Source organism: Fukomys damarensis, unplaced genomic scaffold (assembly GCF_012274545.1).
Source record: "Fukomys damarensis isolate Sample0158 unplaced genomic scaffold, DMR_v1.0_HiC HiC_scaffold_25, whole genome shotgun sequence".
Lineage (NCBI taxonomy): Eukaryota > Metazoa > Chordata > Mammalia > Rodentia > Bathyergidae > Fukomys > Fukomys damarensis.
In genome coordinates this window covers 11,318,964-11,335,565 of record NW_022900937.1, presented here as the reverse complement: position 1 = coordinate 11,335,565, position 16,602 = coordinate 11,318,964, and the positions used below count along the sequence as shown (strand labels likewise).

The 16,602-nt window shown below is 48.4% G+C and overlaps 1 protein-coding gene and 1 long non-coding RNA gene across 2 annotated transcripts in view; one reads left to right on the top strand and one right to left on the bottom strand.

Annotated features, from left to right (window-relative positions):
- Window positions 1-15,616, bottom strand: part of Lipc (lipase C, hepatic type) — a 94,484-nt gene extending 78,868 nt beyond the window's left edge. The window contains exons 1-2 of the mRNA XM_010641260.3: window positions 15,528-15,616; window positions 15,260-15,390 (exon numbers count right to left, since the gene is read on the bottom strand). Of these exons, the coding sequence (XP_010639562.1) occupies window positions 15,260-15,344 (85 nt within the window). The 5' untranslated portion in view covers window positions 15,345-15,390; window positions 15,528-15,616. The remainder of the gene's footprint in view (window positions 1-15,259; window positions 15,391-15,527) is intronic.
- LOC104874235 overlaps window positions 4,666-16,602 on the top strand; it is a 64,380-nt gene continuing 52,443 nt past the window's right edge. The window contains exons 1-2 of the long non-coding RNA XR_783697.1: window positions 4,666-5,423; window positions 6,148-6,462. This is a non-coding gene — a long non-coding RNA (uncharacterized LOC104874235). The remainder of the gene's footprint in view (window positions 5,424-6,147; window positions 6,463-16,602) is intronic.

Below are 16,602 nucleotides of genomic sequence, written 5' to 3'. Positions count from 1 at the left end.
ACTTAGGTCATCTCTTAGAGACAAGATGGTTGGTGTGGGACCCTCCTCAGATGACAACATGGACACCTTTTCCTTATTCCACTGGGAAGCCACACCGAGGACTCAGGGTAGGAGTGCTGCAGGGAAGGTGAAAGTAGCTTTCTTTGAGCAGTCACTGGGTCAGCAAGGTCATTAGATTCTCTGCAAAAGGGCTGGGGAACAGGGAATTCTTTCATTTCTGAGCTTTTCATGTGGGGAAAGAATTCTAGACTATTATTTAGTGCTGGTGGAGAGTTGGTCCAAAACCTGAAAGTAGCTGAGAACATTAGAAACTGGAAGGAGGACAGCCTCAAACGAAGCTTATTCTTTGGGTGATATTGACCCCGGTGTTTTGACTTTGGGGAAAGAGCCAGGGATGGGGACAGTGTCTCTGCTATTGATGATAGCAACATAGGCACCAAGATAAAGAGCAACGGTGCTAAAGAAGACACACAGAACACCTCAGCCGCAGCAGGCAGGTGCCGGGTGGGAGGCTTGGCTTCTGCTCTAACAGGACGCACACCCATCTGTCCAGGGACGCCAATTCCCTAACCTCAGGGATCAGACCATGAACTTCACATTTCGCAAGCACTTCCTGATAACCCCACTTAAAGATTTCATTCTTCCTCCAAGAGGTGTAGCACAGAAAATACGGGCACAATTTTTCTCCAGCAATTTTCCTGTCTCTGTAGGAATAAGAGAAAAAACAGGACCAGGTGCTGATTTATTTTATTTTTAAAGCTCTCTAGCTACTGGGGAACAGCGTGGACTTTTGCCATTTAAATTTTGTTATTATCCAACTCAGGAAAATGTATTTCTTAATCCTCTAACCACCTATGTTTCTGATCAGAAACAGTGTAAAGCAGTCTATCTCCTGCACTTCAAGGGCAGGATTTAAGGCTTAACAGTGGGCCATCCATGAAAGAGGAGCAGAAAATCCCCAAAGATCAGTGTTGGAGATGGTGTGGAGCCACAGGCCCAAGATGGAGAGGAGGTTGGCTCATGTGAGACTGTGGATAGGTGTTTGTGTGCAAGATGGAAACCCTTGCATTATACCCAGTCTGGTCAAGTTCACATGGAGGAAGTGACTAAACTGGTATTTTTAGGACCCCTTTTGAGGATGCTGGGGATTGAACCCATGACCTCACTGAGCCCCACCTACAGCACCCCCTAGCCCTTTAGATTACCAAATGGAATTAGCCAGCTGATCAGTGTCTCTGCTATTAATGATAGCCCCTGCCTTCCTGTAGCTTTGCACCCGTGGGTCTATCTCTTGACCTCCTTAGTCTCTAATTTCTTATTTGTAAACTAGATGAATTGGATGAAATATGCTCTAGGATTCCTTGTAATTTCTCAATTCAATGCATGGTACTTGGTACTACACTTAAAAAAAAGAAAAAGACTACTTCTTCAGTTGGTAAAATAGCAAAAGAACCCTAAAAACATAGAGGACCTCTTGTTTATATAAACCTCTTATTTATATAAACCCAGTTTATTTTGTTTCTGTTCATAAAGTTTTACTGGAAAACAGCCATGTCCACTGTTACCTATTCTTTGTAGCTGGTTCTTTGCCTCTGTGAATGTGGAGGGGGAACCTTTGCAAACTGGTCTTAGGAGAGAAAAGAGAGAGCAGCCATCTACCTGAGCTGTGGGGTAGGGTTCAAACTCCTGTGTGCACAGGGCTACGCTGGCCCCTGGGAAGGAGCCACCAACAGTGGTTGCCCAATGTCCCAGCAGGCCTCTTGGGAGTGGGGTTCTCCCTCATCGCTACCCGACCCTTCTCCAGCGCCTCCCTCCAGTGGGCAGCCTGATGTGCACGGCCCTTGGCTATGAACTCAGGTCTGGCTCAGTGCTTGCGCGCTTCATACTGAAAATGCTTCTCCTTCTTCAGGATGTCACAGTAATACACACCACTTTAGAGCAACAGAAAAGTGTGAGAAGCAGGAAAATGAAATCAGCTATAATCCTATCACTCAGGCTATTTACATTTCAGGACGTTTTCCTATAATGCATTTTTCTCCCTTAACATGGATGCGCATTTTGTAAATTGTTTTTCTCGGCTCAGCCTCCTAGCATGTTTCCGTATCATTAGCTACATCTTGTCTCCCACTTTCTCCTTGTGCTAGGCCTCTTCTCTTGGCCTCCCAGTCCGAGTCAGGGAGTCCAACCTCTCCACTCCTCGATAGCATGCACTCTCTTTTCCTTGTCTAGGCTTATTATTCTTTAGGGTCCTGTGTCCTTCATGAAGACTTCCAGGGTGACTGTGGACAGGTCTTCTGATTGTCCATCCATTCCGGGCTTTGGGCAATGCTTCTGGTCTTTGAGGATTTTGTCGTAAACTTCATATAGCCAACTGGCCATCACAGAGTGCTCTTGCTGTCTTCACTAGCAGATCTACTGTAGTAAATGACAAACGTGTCATCTGATGTAAATATTGGTTACTGTTTTCATTTAATGAGTAAGAGAAATGAAGCAACAAAGACTTATATCGGAGCTCCATTAAACAATAACATGGGCTACTTCTTTGCTGAATCATGTAACTGTTTTGGATACAGAATGTTGTGGCTTATATCTACATGTCCCCCCGAAGCCTCATGTGGTCACAGGTGGGGCTTTTGGGAAGTTGCTCGATCATGGATGTGTGATATTAGATTATGGCTGTGTGGTAACTGGATTAGTCCACTGATTGGTTTAGCATATTTTGGGTGTGGATGATAGATTAACTGAAGATGTTAGATTAACTGGGAAGTCCCACCCAGAATGTGGGTGGTACCAACCAATGGGTTTAGAGGCTGGATGCAATAAAAAGGGAAAGAAGGGAGAACAGGATTGCTGCCTCCTGCCTGCTCTACCGTGGAGTGTTTCTCTTCTTCCATGCGTACAAATGGTGAGCTGAATAAGCCTTTCCTCCTTGAACATGTGAATGTCAGTTATTTTGTTCCAGCAGTGAGAAAGTAAGACAGAAAGATTATTTCCTCCAAACTTTTTGTGTTATGTATAATCAGAACAGTTATAGACACAAAACACTTTTAACTTCATCATCAGTATTTTTTTTCATGGTTTCCTTAAGTCTGGACCAGGGGCTGGCAATTTATGGCCTGCCATATCTAGCCCTCCATCTGTTTCTGTAAATAAAGTTTTATTGGAAAATAGCTGTGTTCATTTGTTACTTATTCTTTGTGGCTGGTTTTGTGCCAACATGGCAAAGTTGAGTAGTTGGAACAGAGACCTTATGTCTTACAAAGGGAAAAATATTTACTACCTTTTCTATTATAGGAAAAGTTTGCTGTAGATGGCGAACAGAGCAAGAGATCAAACACTCACTTGTAAAGTTTGTGCTTGCCGGGTGTAAATACAACCATAATAGTGGCTATTAAGCTGCTACTGCTTTGATATTGCACATGGAGTTGGGAAGAGGTGCACTAGGCACAGGACCATCTAGCATTTCCACCATATGGTACAATCCATGCAAAAACTCTAACGACAGAGATAAAATCCACTGTAGCACAAACATTAGGAGCAGAGAAGTTTTAAGCATCTATTATTGCTGGTTTTAACATAACTGATATAAGTTTTATAATTTTACAATAATGGCCATGTTTAAAAATCAGCTCCCGAAGTCCTTGAAAATGTAACAGTTGGCTCTGTGAAGAGTTAAGACTGTGATCTTCAGTGGGGGACATACGCTCCCCAGCCATGTGGCTGGATGTCTGACACCTAACCCCATCCTAGAAGGGCTTTGTGCTCTTTAGCCTTAAATTTGAAGAAAGCAGGCCCTGTGTAGCGGGGGTTCCAACCCACCTTTTGACTAGAAGGTCTCGGCCCTCTGGACACTGGGAGGGAGTTTAACTTGGGCCTCTACCCACCACATGTGGAACTGAGTTATTCAGGCAGAGCCAGCCAGGAGGTGCAGATGGTGCCCCGACCCTGTGCAGCCTGGGCTGGGTACTTCACAGAGCCCGAGCACAAGTTCTGTTTGCTCAGTCTTTCTGCTTTGGAAATGCCAGTGTTCAGCCCGCCCACACCCAGGACCACTTGGCCTGGGTCTGGGAAGACAGCGGTCAGGGTCTGTGGCATCCTCGGGGCATGACTGATTAACCCACATTGTGTTTTCTCTAAGGGAACCCATGCCCAGAGCCCTCCCCTCTTAGTGCCCAGGGAACTTGGACCTGGGACCTTCTAGTTGCTTCCAGTTCACTTGCAGCTGAAGACAAATGTGACTGAGGCATCTGTGTGAAACAGCAGGGAGATAGGTGCTTAGGAGTTGCGGGGCTGAGTTCCCACTCCGTCTTGCTCTGCTGTGTGACCTGGGGGCCCCCAGTGTGCATGGTCAGATGCATGTGTGCAGGGAGGTGACAAGTGTTTTCACCCAACTGGGTGGGGAGCTCAGAAACCTTTTGTCAGAGAGGAAGGAAGGGCTGTGAACAGCTACCAGCCTTCTGACCAGGTCCCGGGTGCCCAGAGTCACACAGCTATTCAGGGACAAAGTTTGCGCCACAACCCTTGGCTGAAGTTTGCTATTGCGGGCAGTGTCTGATACACTCTGGGAATTTTCTGTAAAGTCTTGGGCCTGGAGAGATGGAATAATTATGAGAAACAGGTGGGTGGGGAAGGGAACGTAGTCCTGGGCAACTGTCAGGTACTAATTGCCCAGTTTTACAGAGCCTCTTGCTGGCTCCCAGGCCCACCCCTGCCCCAGGGCGCCTCCCTCTTCTTCCAGAACTAGTTAATTCTCTCCTTAGCTCTCTGCAGGCTTCACCTGGCCCTCAGAATACTGGCACATGACATTCAGGTGATATCAGCCAGTCTCCTCCTATGTAAAATGCGAATAAACACGCTGCTTAGTAGATAGTTGTGAGAATTCAGCCACTGGAAGCCACACGCTAGATGAGGTAATAAACCTACTAGAGGCTGGGCGTGGTTCAGAGGGTTTAACCATCTTTGTATTTCTTTCTCTTCCTGAGCTCCTCCTGGTGGGCGTGCTAACAGGGGCTCATTACTCCTCCCCCAGTAGATGAGGTGCGACCCAGTGGCCTTTGGCATGCTGCTTCTCAAAGTGTGATTCGGGGGCCCGGACCTTTTCCAGACATGCAGAGCTTGGAGCATTGCATTGTACCAAGCTCCTGGGTGATTCATACACACACTGATTGAAGCTTTGATTTTTAAAACCTTCTCGTGTGAAGCGAAAAGCATCATGGGACTTCCGGTGCAAGTCCTTGGATCTGGGAGTGGTTCCTGGCTTCATGGAAGCCCAAGGATTTAGAGTCGCTTTTGTGAACCCCATGGAAACAGAACCAGCTGCTCGTGTGGCCCACGCAATCTCCTGCAGTCCATACAGCACCTGTCCCTGTCTTTGATGGCCTTGCCTCAGGAGTTGAGCCCGCACAGAGTCAGCAGGAGCCCAGGTGACTTCTGGGTCCTAATTTCTAGGTGGGGAAGAAGGGCAGGGCTGGGCTTGGGGTCCACTCTCACAACTGCAGACACTGGTGTGACCATGGGGGCCCAGGAAGGGGCGGCTGGGGACTCTGGCTGGAAAGAACCACTGAGAGGATTCCTGGGACCACTGCGGGAGTTGGAGTATGGATAGGATATTGATAAAATAAAATTGTTTGTTTTGAAATGGTACGGGGGGAGGGGAAGTCCCTATTCAGAGATGAATGCTGATGTATTAATATTTAAAATTGAAGTATGGTTTCACATATGCCTTTCACACACACATAAATATGCACGTAGAGGGAAAGCAAACATACCAGCATGTTAAATTAGTTGTACCATTTAAAAAACTTTTTCTACAGTCTCAACTACATAGTGAGACCCTGTCTCAAAAAACCGAAAAAACAAACAAACAAAACAAAACAAAACAAACCAAAAAAAACAAAAAACCCCAAACAAAAAAACTTTTCTACACTTTATATGATAAGGTATGGAGAAACACTTTGAAAGTGGTACATGAATCAGGTGAGTTTTATAACGGTAGGACTAATTAGTAAGTATCATATTTCCTTGAAAATCAGAGCAGGTCTTATATTAAAGTTTGCTCCAAAAGATGGATGAAGGCTTATTTTTAGGGGATGTCTTACTTTTTCATGGACAACAGTTTATTCATGTACAAAAACTACATTTATTCAGATACAGTCCTGTCATCTTCTGGAACGTCATGGTCGCTCTCCTCCGCACTCTGAATGTCTTCCAACTCCATTTCCTGTGGCAGCGTTGGCCCCCGGGTCTCACGTCCAGCAGTAGAGCTCTCCGTAAATGACCACTTCCTGTCCGTGCAGCCTGCGCATAGTGCGTTATGACACGCGAGGTGTGGGATTATGGCCCAGCCACATCTGCTCGTTGTCAAGTGCATACGTCACCCGCGTATTGTGTCTGTGCTCTGATCTGTCATATTCAGCGTCTCAAGTTCATCAGCTTACACAGGCGTTTACTTCTCTTCCAAAGGTACCTGCTTAGGTATTCACTAATACTTAGTTATGATTTACGTTATCATTTATCTTAAGTATTAATATCAGTAATATTATTTATTATATTTAATTCTATTTTAGTATTATTACTAAATTTTATCATTTAATAGTTCATAGTGTGTTATATTAATATCTAATATTATTTATTATATTTAATTCTATTTTAGTATTATTACTAAATTTTATCATTTAATAGTTCATAGTGTGTTACTGTAGATGTACTGAGTGCGTCCGTCTGGGTAACGAGCTTAACTGGGCTTCTTCTTGTGGTAGAGCTTGTATTTTGAGCATCCTGAACAATCATGCCAGGGCTTGATTTCCAGTTGGTCTTGTTTTGGGGGGAAATAAGGGAGATGTTTATAAATGTTTAAGACCAGCCATGAAGAGTTGCGGAGTATCTCGCTCTATCTTCTTTGGTATCAGAACAGCCAGTGGGGTCTGTCCTCGTCACCGCATTGCTGGCGACTAACGGAGGTCACCCGAGGATAAGGTGACAGCTGGGTCTCCAGGTCCACACATCAGACCAGGTCTTTAGATGCCACATCTGGTTTGCTTTCTCAGGAGCCGTGATTATTTCTTTGGGTCTTTTTTTCTGGTACCGGAGATTGAACTCGGGTCCTTGCGCTTGAAAGGCAGGCGGTGGAACCTCTGGACTAAATCCATGGCCGGAGCTTTGATTATTTCTCTGAGCCTGGAATCCCTTGCCCAGGCTGGGAGCCCACAGGCCAGGCCTGATGTAGAGCTAGCAGCCCCCTTCCAGCCCAGCTCTGTCCTGGAGGACCAGCCACCGTGCCACTGTCTTTTAGGCTCTGCCAGCGTGAAGGCAGGGCAGGCAGGCATGCCGGAGCGGGGGCCCCTGGCCTGGCATCCTTTCTCTCGGCTGAGGCCAGGCGAGTCTCACAATGGCTGACCGGGGCTGTGACTGGGGGAAGAACACCTCTCAACACAGAATGTGCACGTTGGGCCCCCATCATGTGCAACTGTGCAGGAAAGCAGGTGCGTGCTGGTATGTGCTGGGTGAATGTCTTCACTTATGCACAACACCAGTCATTCGGTTTCCGGCCAGTGATTGCCTGTGCTCCATCACCCTGCTGAGAGGGCCTGCTGCCCCCTGCTCTGCCCAGCACCCCGCTAGCTGCCAGCTGGCTGCAGGCTCCTCGGTGGGGCCTCGGCTTCCTACACCCTTCAGCAAAGGCCCCCTGTTTGGGCCAGCGAGGACTGACTTCTCTCTTTCCAATCTCACCCACGCGAGCATAAGGCTCTTTTCTAACTCTGAACCCATTTACCCCAGAGTTGCTGCAGTTCCACAGAACAAAGGTGTTTAGCAACATTCACAGTGTCCCCTGTTCCTGGCCCAGGATGCCAGCCAGAGCAGGGCCGGGGAGCACGCTTGAGGGGCCTGATGGGATGACCGAGGCTGTTCCTGCAGAGAGAATCATTCTGGGTTAGGCGAGGTCAAGTTCTAGTGGTTGGATTCGATGTTGACCTGACGCGGAAATAGGATTTGGTTCTTGTCCAATTCTGCTCGCAGCCACAAGTATGGAAAGAATTAAATTTGTGAACTGAGGAGGCGCTGTACATGAACATGGCAGGAAGTGCACTAATTGTGCAACGATGGCAAGAAGACGTGCGTCCCTGGCAGCAAGGAGATTCCTTAGGTGCTGTGTTGATACTGCAAAACCACAGAGAAGTGTCTGAGGTCCAGCTCAGTTCATCAAAAGCATCCTGAACCTTGAGGATTCCTTGGAGCCCTTTCATATGCCCGTGGCTACTTTAAAATTGGCCCAGAATGGCCAATTCCTTCCTTTGGGTTGCTGCACCAGTGCTTACATTCATGTATCTGACCTGACTTGGACTAAATGCGAGCTGTGACAGAGTTTCAGATGTGAGGGCACCAGGATTTTGTCCCTCTGGGCCACCGAGGCTGCTCCTGCCTGCCATTCTTTTGGTTAAGGTGAGCAGTGCCTAGGGTTAGAAGCAGCCAGAATATGTCCCTGGCCCCATCAGCAGTGACATCTTCAGAGGGACACTGCTGAAGGCCAAGGTACTCTGGTGGCCCTGAGGGTCACAGCAGCTGCCCTGGAAGTCAGCACCAGTGAGCTGCAGTGGGACCCAGGTCAGCCCCCAAGCCAGTCCACATTTCGGCAGAGTCTGCAGGGTGAGTTCTCAGGCTGGCTGGAGTCAGACATGCCTGGCTGAGAATCCAGTCATTTCGTTACCCTGAGCCCTAAATGTCCCCATCTGTAAAACCCGGATAATAAAACCTGTCCCAGAGAGCGATTTTCATGGATTAAGCGAAATAAATAGGCACACAGCACTTGGTGTATGTGAAGGTTCTTAAAAATAGTAGTTGCTGTTCCATATATCTTATTCCACTCCATGACCGCAATGTAAGAGTTCCCTTCCAAAAAGCATCAAATGTATATTTTTACAGTCAGCATTTGATTCCAAAATGATGTGTGGTAGAGTGTTCTTACAGAATCGCACTTCCTGTGACTGGGGACCTGCCCTGTTGAAGGCAGCTGCGTGGATGAAAGTGAAGTCGGGGAAGGGCTGAACTCTTGCTTCCACCCTGCTCTTTCCCAGTAATGTTTAAGTGCCGATTCCGGGGGGAAGTTAGACCTGCAGCTCTCCCGGCACTGTGCCCACCACCCACACCATCCCGTGTGACACCCCGGTGAGGTCAGAGGTAAAGGGAGTAACCTGGGCTGTGCCACCCACCCCGTGCATAGATGACAGGAGACTTTGGAGATGTTGCTTGAATTCCCCAGGAGAGGATCAGGAAACAGCACAACACAGCCAGGGCAGCCAAGCTGCAGGGTTGCCGCAGAACCTAGACAGTGCCCACAGAATCCAGCCGCAAGGCCGAGAGGAGGCCTCTCTGAGCCCAAACACATGGCCACATCTTCCCCTGTCTGATCAGCACCAACTCCGCCTGTTCTAGTCCCTCGCCTGCCCCATCTTGGCTGCTTAAGCACTGACTAGTTAACAACAAGCACTTACTAGATTATTGTGCCCTCCCTCCTGGCAGAATCCAAACCAGAACCCCCTAACCTTCTTTAGCTTCATTCACCCTGTCACCGAGGCCGTCCCTTTATCTCCTCCCACTCGGGACATGCAGGGCTTCTGTGGGGCACCTTCTCCCTGTGTGTACTGAGCTACAGAAACCTCCCTTTTACGAGACGCCTGTAGAATGGGGATTTAACACCTGCCCGACATCGATTACAGGGTTATTCTAAGAATCGGGCGATACAGCGCCGGTAGGAATGAATTTCCAGCGATGAAATTGCTGTTGGCCTATAAGCTGGTATGATGCGGAATTTCCAGATGCTTCTCTTTTAATCTCAGAAGAAAGGATTGTGCGACGGGAGATAACTGTTCGAGCTCCACAGTGTGTTCCTGCTTTGGTTTCATGGTGTAAAAACCCTCCTGGGATTTGGTGTTTGGAGTAGCAATTAACAAGAGCACCTCAAAGAGACCTGCCTGGGAGGCCGGGCTGAAGGTTTCCTGGGTGCAGGGCCAGGGACGGTTGCACAACTGGTGAGCCCCAACCCAGCCTTCTTTTGCTGACATTGCTCCCCACGCACAGGTGTGGCCATGGTGGGGAGATCAGGCTGTTAGCCAGCCTGGGAGCAGCCAGTGGGTGTCCTTCCCTGTGGACCTCCAAGTTCGCTCTCATTTTCAAACCTCTAGGTCAAGGCTGAGAGGCTTAGACTTTTCCTTCTTCAAGGCTCAATTCAAGTTTCACCTCCTCTGTGAAACCTTCTGGGCTTCGTACATAATATTTGCACATTTATTGGGTTGAAATCATGCCCCCCCCACAGGGCATTGGAAGCTTCTCAGAGAATGGAATTGTGTCATTTTTTGGTGCTGAACATGGAGCTGGTCCACAGTAGGTGGCTAATGAATGCTACCTTCTGTGGCTACTTCTCTTGTTATATGTTTTTCACTATACTGGTTTCTTTTGGGACCAGAGGCTGGAACATTTGCCACCAGAAAGCTTTTCCCCATCAGGGAAAGGCCAGTCTTTGTCAATTGAGATGCCTCGGGCCCTGCCCAGCTGGTAAGGCCCAACTCATGTGAAAAGAATTTCCTTGATCGTATTTTCAGACTGCCAAGGCATAGTTCAGAGTGGAAGGGTGAATCAGCCATCACAGTGACTATTTCCTACCATAACAAGGGAGTCTCGCCTTGGGAATTTTTCTTCAAAAATTACTTCATTACACTAATAAAAATTCACAAAAGAACTGCTTTATTTTCAGCATGTCAGTGTCTTGTTTTGGAAGAACACATTTTCATGAATGTCTTGGATTAAGAGCAATGTAAACTGAGGGAGGTGGACCTCCAGAGGTCCTTGGTGTGGACCCCAGTGCCTCCCCACCAGTGCCCCGGAGGCCATCTTGCTTCTGTGGGGAGAGAAAAGGCCTCCTCGGCCTGGAAGCCATGTGGCTTCATCTTGGCTTATCCACTCACTATTTTTGTTTTCCCAGTGGTTCTCTGTGGCCCCCAGGCTCGCAGCACCACTGGGAACTTGTCAGAAATGCTAATCTCTAAGCCCACCAAGCCAGCAGCTCTGCCCTGCGAGGCCCCACCATGAGCTTCCTGCACCTGAAGCCTCCAGAGCCCAAGCTCCTCCCAGCCTGACCCAGGCCGCCATTTTGAAGCGAATCATTAAAGTAAATACACCATCTGCATTCAGTGCTCAAACATTGCATAACATTCAGAGGACACAGAAACTCAGATAGAAGCTAGTGACCTGTAAACATTTCTGTACATATTCTTCCGACCCCTTTTTTTTTCTCCCACACAATGGTAACTACAGGACACACGGTCAAGCATATTGCTTTCTTTCTCATTTCATGGCGGAACACATACTGCTGGGTGTTGTCAGGCTGTGTTTTCATAAAGAGTTATGTTTCCAGGCCATACCGCACTGTGTTGGGTGACTGCCCCTGCTCCAGACTGGTTGGCAGCGGGAAGAGATCTCCCCTGCAGAGCATTGAATCCCGTCACTCCTCCCCGCTCCCCAGCCCTGCCCTGCGGGGAGGGGAAGCTATGAGTGTGATTGGAAACAGAGTTTAACTGAGGAAATGTGGGTCAACCACTGGTCCTTGATCTTTCCAGGGTCATCCCAAGCCCGCATGGTCCTCAGCCCTAACTTTGCTCCTGGACCTCGCCCCCTCGTGGCCATACTGGGAACCGCACCTCCCCGGAAGCCTGGGACCACCTTGTTCTGCTACTGTGATTCTCCCATGGGGCGAATTAAAGAATGTGGCCCAAATCCCGGGTCTCTGTGACGGACAGTCTGATGCCAGGTGCCTGTCCTGTCCAGGGGAGGTGCTCTGGGAAGGCCAGGACTGCTAGGCTGTAGGGCCAGGACGTGTGGCTGTGGGCTGGTCTTGCGGAGGGGAGAGGACGGCCCTCGAACAGTTAACAGTGACCCCTGCGCCCCTCTCAGAAGGGCCTCTCCGGCGGGACTCGTACTGTTCCCTGCCCACTTGACACAAATACCTCCTCCCCTCACTCTCTCAGTGGACTCCCTCACACACTGCACTTGACCCACAGGAAGACCATTTAATTCCCTCTGTTTCATAAGACAAAATTATTACCAGTAATATTTATGCAAAAATCGGTAGCCACTATTTTTGTGGATCATTCTTTAATTTTAAAGCAATGAGCAAAATTTTTTTTGAGACAAGGTCTCCTCCCTATATAATTTAGGCTGACTGTGGACTCACTATGTAGCCCAGGCTGGCCTCAAACTCACAATGATCCTCCTGACTCAGCCTCCCGAGTGCTGGGATTGCAGGCGGGCACCACCTCACCTGACTACAGTGAACAATTTTAAAAGAAGAGTAAATTTCACCTTTCAAATGAATAACATTTCCTGCAAGAACTCAAGCGCTTACTTTCCAAACCAAGCCTTAAACCTCATAGTGCACAATCTTTTTTTCTTTTTTAATCGCTTTACACTTTAAACATATATAGAAACTCTTGGGGATCACATAGGGTGAGAGAATTGAAGTCACTCCAGTTTTGTGTTTTTGTCTTTACAAGCACTCCACTGCCCCTTTCTCTTGTCTCCTGTTTAAACCCAGGAACAGTTATGAAGCACACGAGGGTTGGAGACACGAGCTGCACCTAGGTAAGCCGGAAGGAGGCTGAGTCAGGAGCCTCTCTCCTACAGGGGCACAGGGCTGGCCTGTGAGTGTCTGGCCAGTGCACAGCTGGGAGTTCTTTCAGTGAATGTCAGTGGAGAACACAGTAGTTATTAAACAACAGATAATAAAAGTGTATAATTTGATATACATGTTTAACTAAAACTCCACGGTAATTACAGACGTTCTTTAGAACTTAGACCAAAAAAATCTGTCTTTGTTGAGGGCTTTTATCACTAATATTACAGTGAAAGGTAGACTAACTTTCACTTCAGTGTGTTTACATCTTGTAGTGACAAAAGCCGCCTTATTTCTGGCTTCTGGGGTTGCTAGCTGCCACCTCACCAGGCAGAGGGCACGGTGACAAGGACCAGTTACTGAAAGCAGCAATTCTCAGCAAGCGGGCCTCGCCCCAGGGGGCACAAGGATGTACCCCCTTCCTACGAGGGGCAGACTTTCCATGCAGATGTTACAGAAAATGACACATCACAAAGGATTGAATCTAGAACCAGGCCAGAGAATCCAGCCGTCTTCAGTATAGCACACAACCTAGAAGTTTGCAGAATTTCTTTGTAAAACAGTGTCGTTCTTGCAACTCACTTTTGGGTTATTATTTGGAAAATACAGCTTATTTTTCATAAAGCTGTGTTACGTAGGTGACACATGCGGTGGCTTTGCTACTCTTACTTTAAAAAGTGTGAATGAGGGTTTTCACAATTTCTCAGTTTTTGTTTCTGGGGCCCTCGGTAATCTGCAGGAGAGGTGGAGGTGTGGCTAGGTCTGAAAGCTGGGTCGCAGCTGGGCCTGTGCACTGGCCTAGGTATGACAGGTTCTCGAGCCCTTGACTGGGGTCACGAGTGCCTCCCTGGGCCGTGGCCTCGCTGACTCTGGGGTTTGGTGTTGTGGCTGGGACAGAAGGTCAGGAAAGACGCCCTAGGTGGGCGTGGGGGCTTCTAGTTCAGCACTTGGAACAGTGCTATTTTAGTCGCAGCTCCGGTTGGGGGGGTGTGGGCCTTGGGCATGAAGGTGACAGTGGTTCTAAACATCACAAAACTCACTATATCCAGTGTCCCTGTGAGAGCCGCTGGTACAGAAACCATCAGATAAGGGTTCCACCATGGGACACCAGCACCCAGGCAGACAACAGACCATCACACATGAATCACATGCAGGATTCTGCTTTCAGGGGAGCAAGAGACTTCTAAACTCTGATCCTGTCTCCTAAGGACCTCTGTGGCTCATCACAGCCTCCTCCCTCAGCTCTTGGACAAAGCAGGACGCAGAAAATCACAAGATAAGGGGATTTTTGAGAACAATCTGGGTGACACCCAGACACCCTCCTCCCTTCACGCTCCACCCAGCCCTGGTCCTTCCAAGTTCTGTGTCTCAGTGGCAAAAGCAGTATGGGCCGATCAATTGTGGGGTAGATGGTGAACGAAGTATGTTATGTGTAGACATGGCCTGCAGCAGCCACAACAGTGGATGGGTCACAGCTACAGGAAAGCGAGAGGCCCGGCCTCACAAACACCACGCTGGAGAAGAAGCCGCAGGCAGGTGCACAGCTGCTGTGGTCTCCGTTCATGAAAAGTCCCCAGCAGGGCAAGTAATACATATCAAGGCTCAATGGGGCTACGGGGAGGCTTGGGAAGCTGCCTCAGGTTGTAAAATCTCATGGAGGACTTACAGGCTGCCGTCTTAGCAGGTGGTATGCTCCAATAAAAAGCAAGCAAACATACACAACATTCTGGGCCAAAAGATAGTGAACGTAACCAAATCATAACCAAATGCAAAGGAAACGACCTTTTCATCAAAGGGAAACATTTCTGAAATTTTCAGGTACATAGCCTGTCATGTACCAACTCTCAAAAGTTTTGGAACTGGCTTCAAGCGTAGTCCTTAAGAAACTAGTTCCGGTGCCAGAGCGTTGCTCTAGGATGGTCAGACAGCTAGGACAGTCAGACAGCTTGGCTAATATCATAGCCGTCATTTATTGATCGAATGCGCAGGGCAGCCGGGAATCCGATCTCCCCCTGTCTGGTCAAGCATTTGGAACTGTCTTTGGCTAACAGTCTAGTTTATGAAATCACGGGCAAAACACGAGAGACTGCTACTGAATTCTCACAGTACAACTTTGGAAAAATAAGGACCAGAAAGTATGCCATGATGGCTCTGCTTTAGACCTGACTAGAAGCTGCGCTCATAAATTCCTCTCTTTGGAGAGAGCCAGGCAATCCGACAAACCCCAACAAGACAGAGCGTTTCATCCCATACTGTGCTCTCCAATTGCAAATTAGATGCCAAATTAACTCTCAGGAATTTCCCAAGTTTTTCAGATGGTTCCCTGCTGAAGAAGTCTTAGCTCGACTGCTTCGGAATCACATCTGCAAGAGGCTTTGCTGTGAGCTGCAGGCATTCTTACACTTCTTCTCCCAGAGTGGTTTTCTAAAATTTTAGTCGCATTTGCAAAGTGCCGCCTGTCCCTGTGTTTCTGCGACGTCACCTGCAGAACTGCCCAGGGTGCTCAGAGGCAAGCTGTGTCCCACACGGGGAGTTTTTGTCACCAAATTTAAGAAAGCAAAGTCCATGCCCATCTCTAGAGAAAACACAGGCTCTTACCTGGCCCCAGGCTTTGTCCACGGGCACATGACTGGGTAAAGATGCATAAAATCAAGAAAATGGCAACACACTGGGAAGTTCCCATTTTTCTTGTCTCTCTCAGGTCCGAGGTCTTCTTTCAATTGCTGGAGCTAGAGAGACCAGAATGCCTATTGATACCTGGATAGGGAAGGCTGCCCATTAATCATTAACCTTTGGACAACGTGTTGTCCAGTGCTCAGACCCTTCCCTCACCGGCCCCAGCCCCACATCCAACCACAGCTCTTACCAAAAAGATTGATTTACCAAAGTGCCTTCTATCTTGATGTGTTTGGAAAATCAAATATCATCTCGTTGAGTATTCTTGCCTTCTTGGGCCCTGGTCATAGTCCCAAATTAATCCGTTTGAGGTTAACGTGTCATGTTTGGAAATTCTGTCAAAGGTCAGGGTAGGTGGCTTCCGCCTTTCCCAAGTCTCCCTCAAAGCAGAGCGAAGGGCTGAGGGCCGGGCTGCGGCCTGAGTCCAGGGCGTCATGCAGAGCCTGCTGTGCTGGGCTCTGCAGAGTTCCTTCTGTTTAGTCCAGGAAAGCTGCCAGTGGCTGTGGTCCTCACAGTGTGGCGGGCAGCATTTCTAGAGCCGACAGGAGCAGAAATCCTTAAACCTCAGGATTTCTAAGGAGGAACTGGCTGAGGGGCACAGATGCCCACGTGGAGGCTCTGAGGAGGGCTGGGTTAGTGAAGGCCCGGCCACGTGGCTGCCCAGCAAAGCCAGGCGGGGAATTCCACATGTGCAACTCTTATGCTAGTTCTGGCATCTTAGAGTTACTTAAATTTAAATTTTATCACACACACACGCACACACACGCACACATGCACACTCCCCGCCGCATGCCCGTACCAGACCGGGTTCTAGGCACTTGGGGTAGACAAGTGAGATATAGATCACAGTCCTTGTGGGGCTTATGCACCAGTAGGGGTGGGGAGAGCAGGTAGTGGACAGCAGAAATAATAAAGAGATTTCTGTGGATTGGCAGAAGGCGTTAAGAGCCATGAGAAAAGAGAAGGTACAGCCAGACAAAGGGGGACAATGGCATGATTTTAAACAGAATGGTCAGAGTGACTCTTGTTGGGAAGTTGACCTCAGAATAGAGAAAGGAGATGAAGGAGCTGCCCCTGTGGACACCTTGGAACTTCAGGCAGCCTGTGCAAAGGCCCTGAGCCTGGCAATACCGTGTGTGTGTGTGTGTGTGTGTGTTCTAAGAATAGCAGGCAGCCAGGGAGCAGAGGGCAGTATCACTGGCCTTTGGCTTTTGCACTATGAGCCACAGAGAGCCATTCTGAGCAGAAGAGTGATGTGCTTTGTG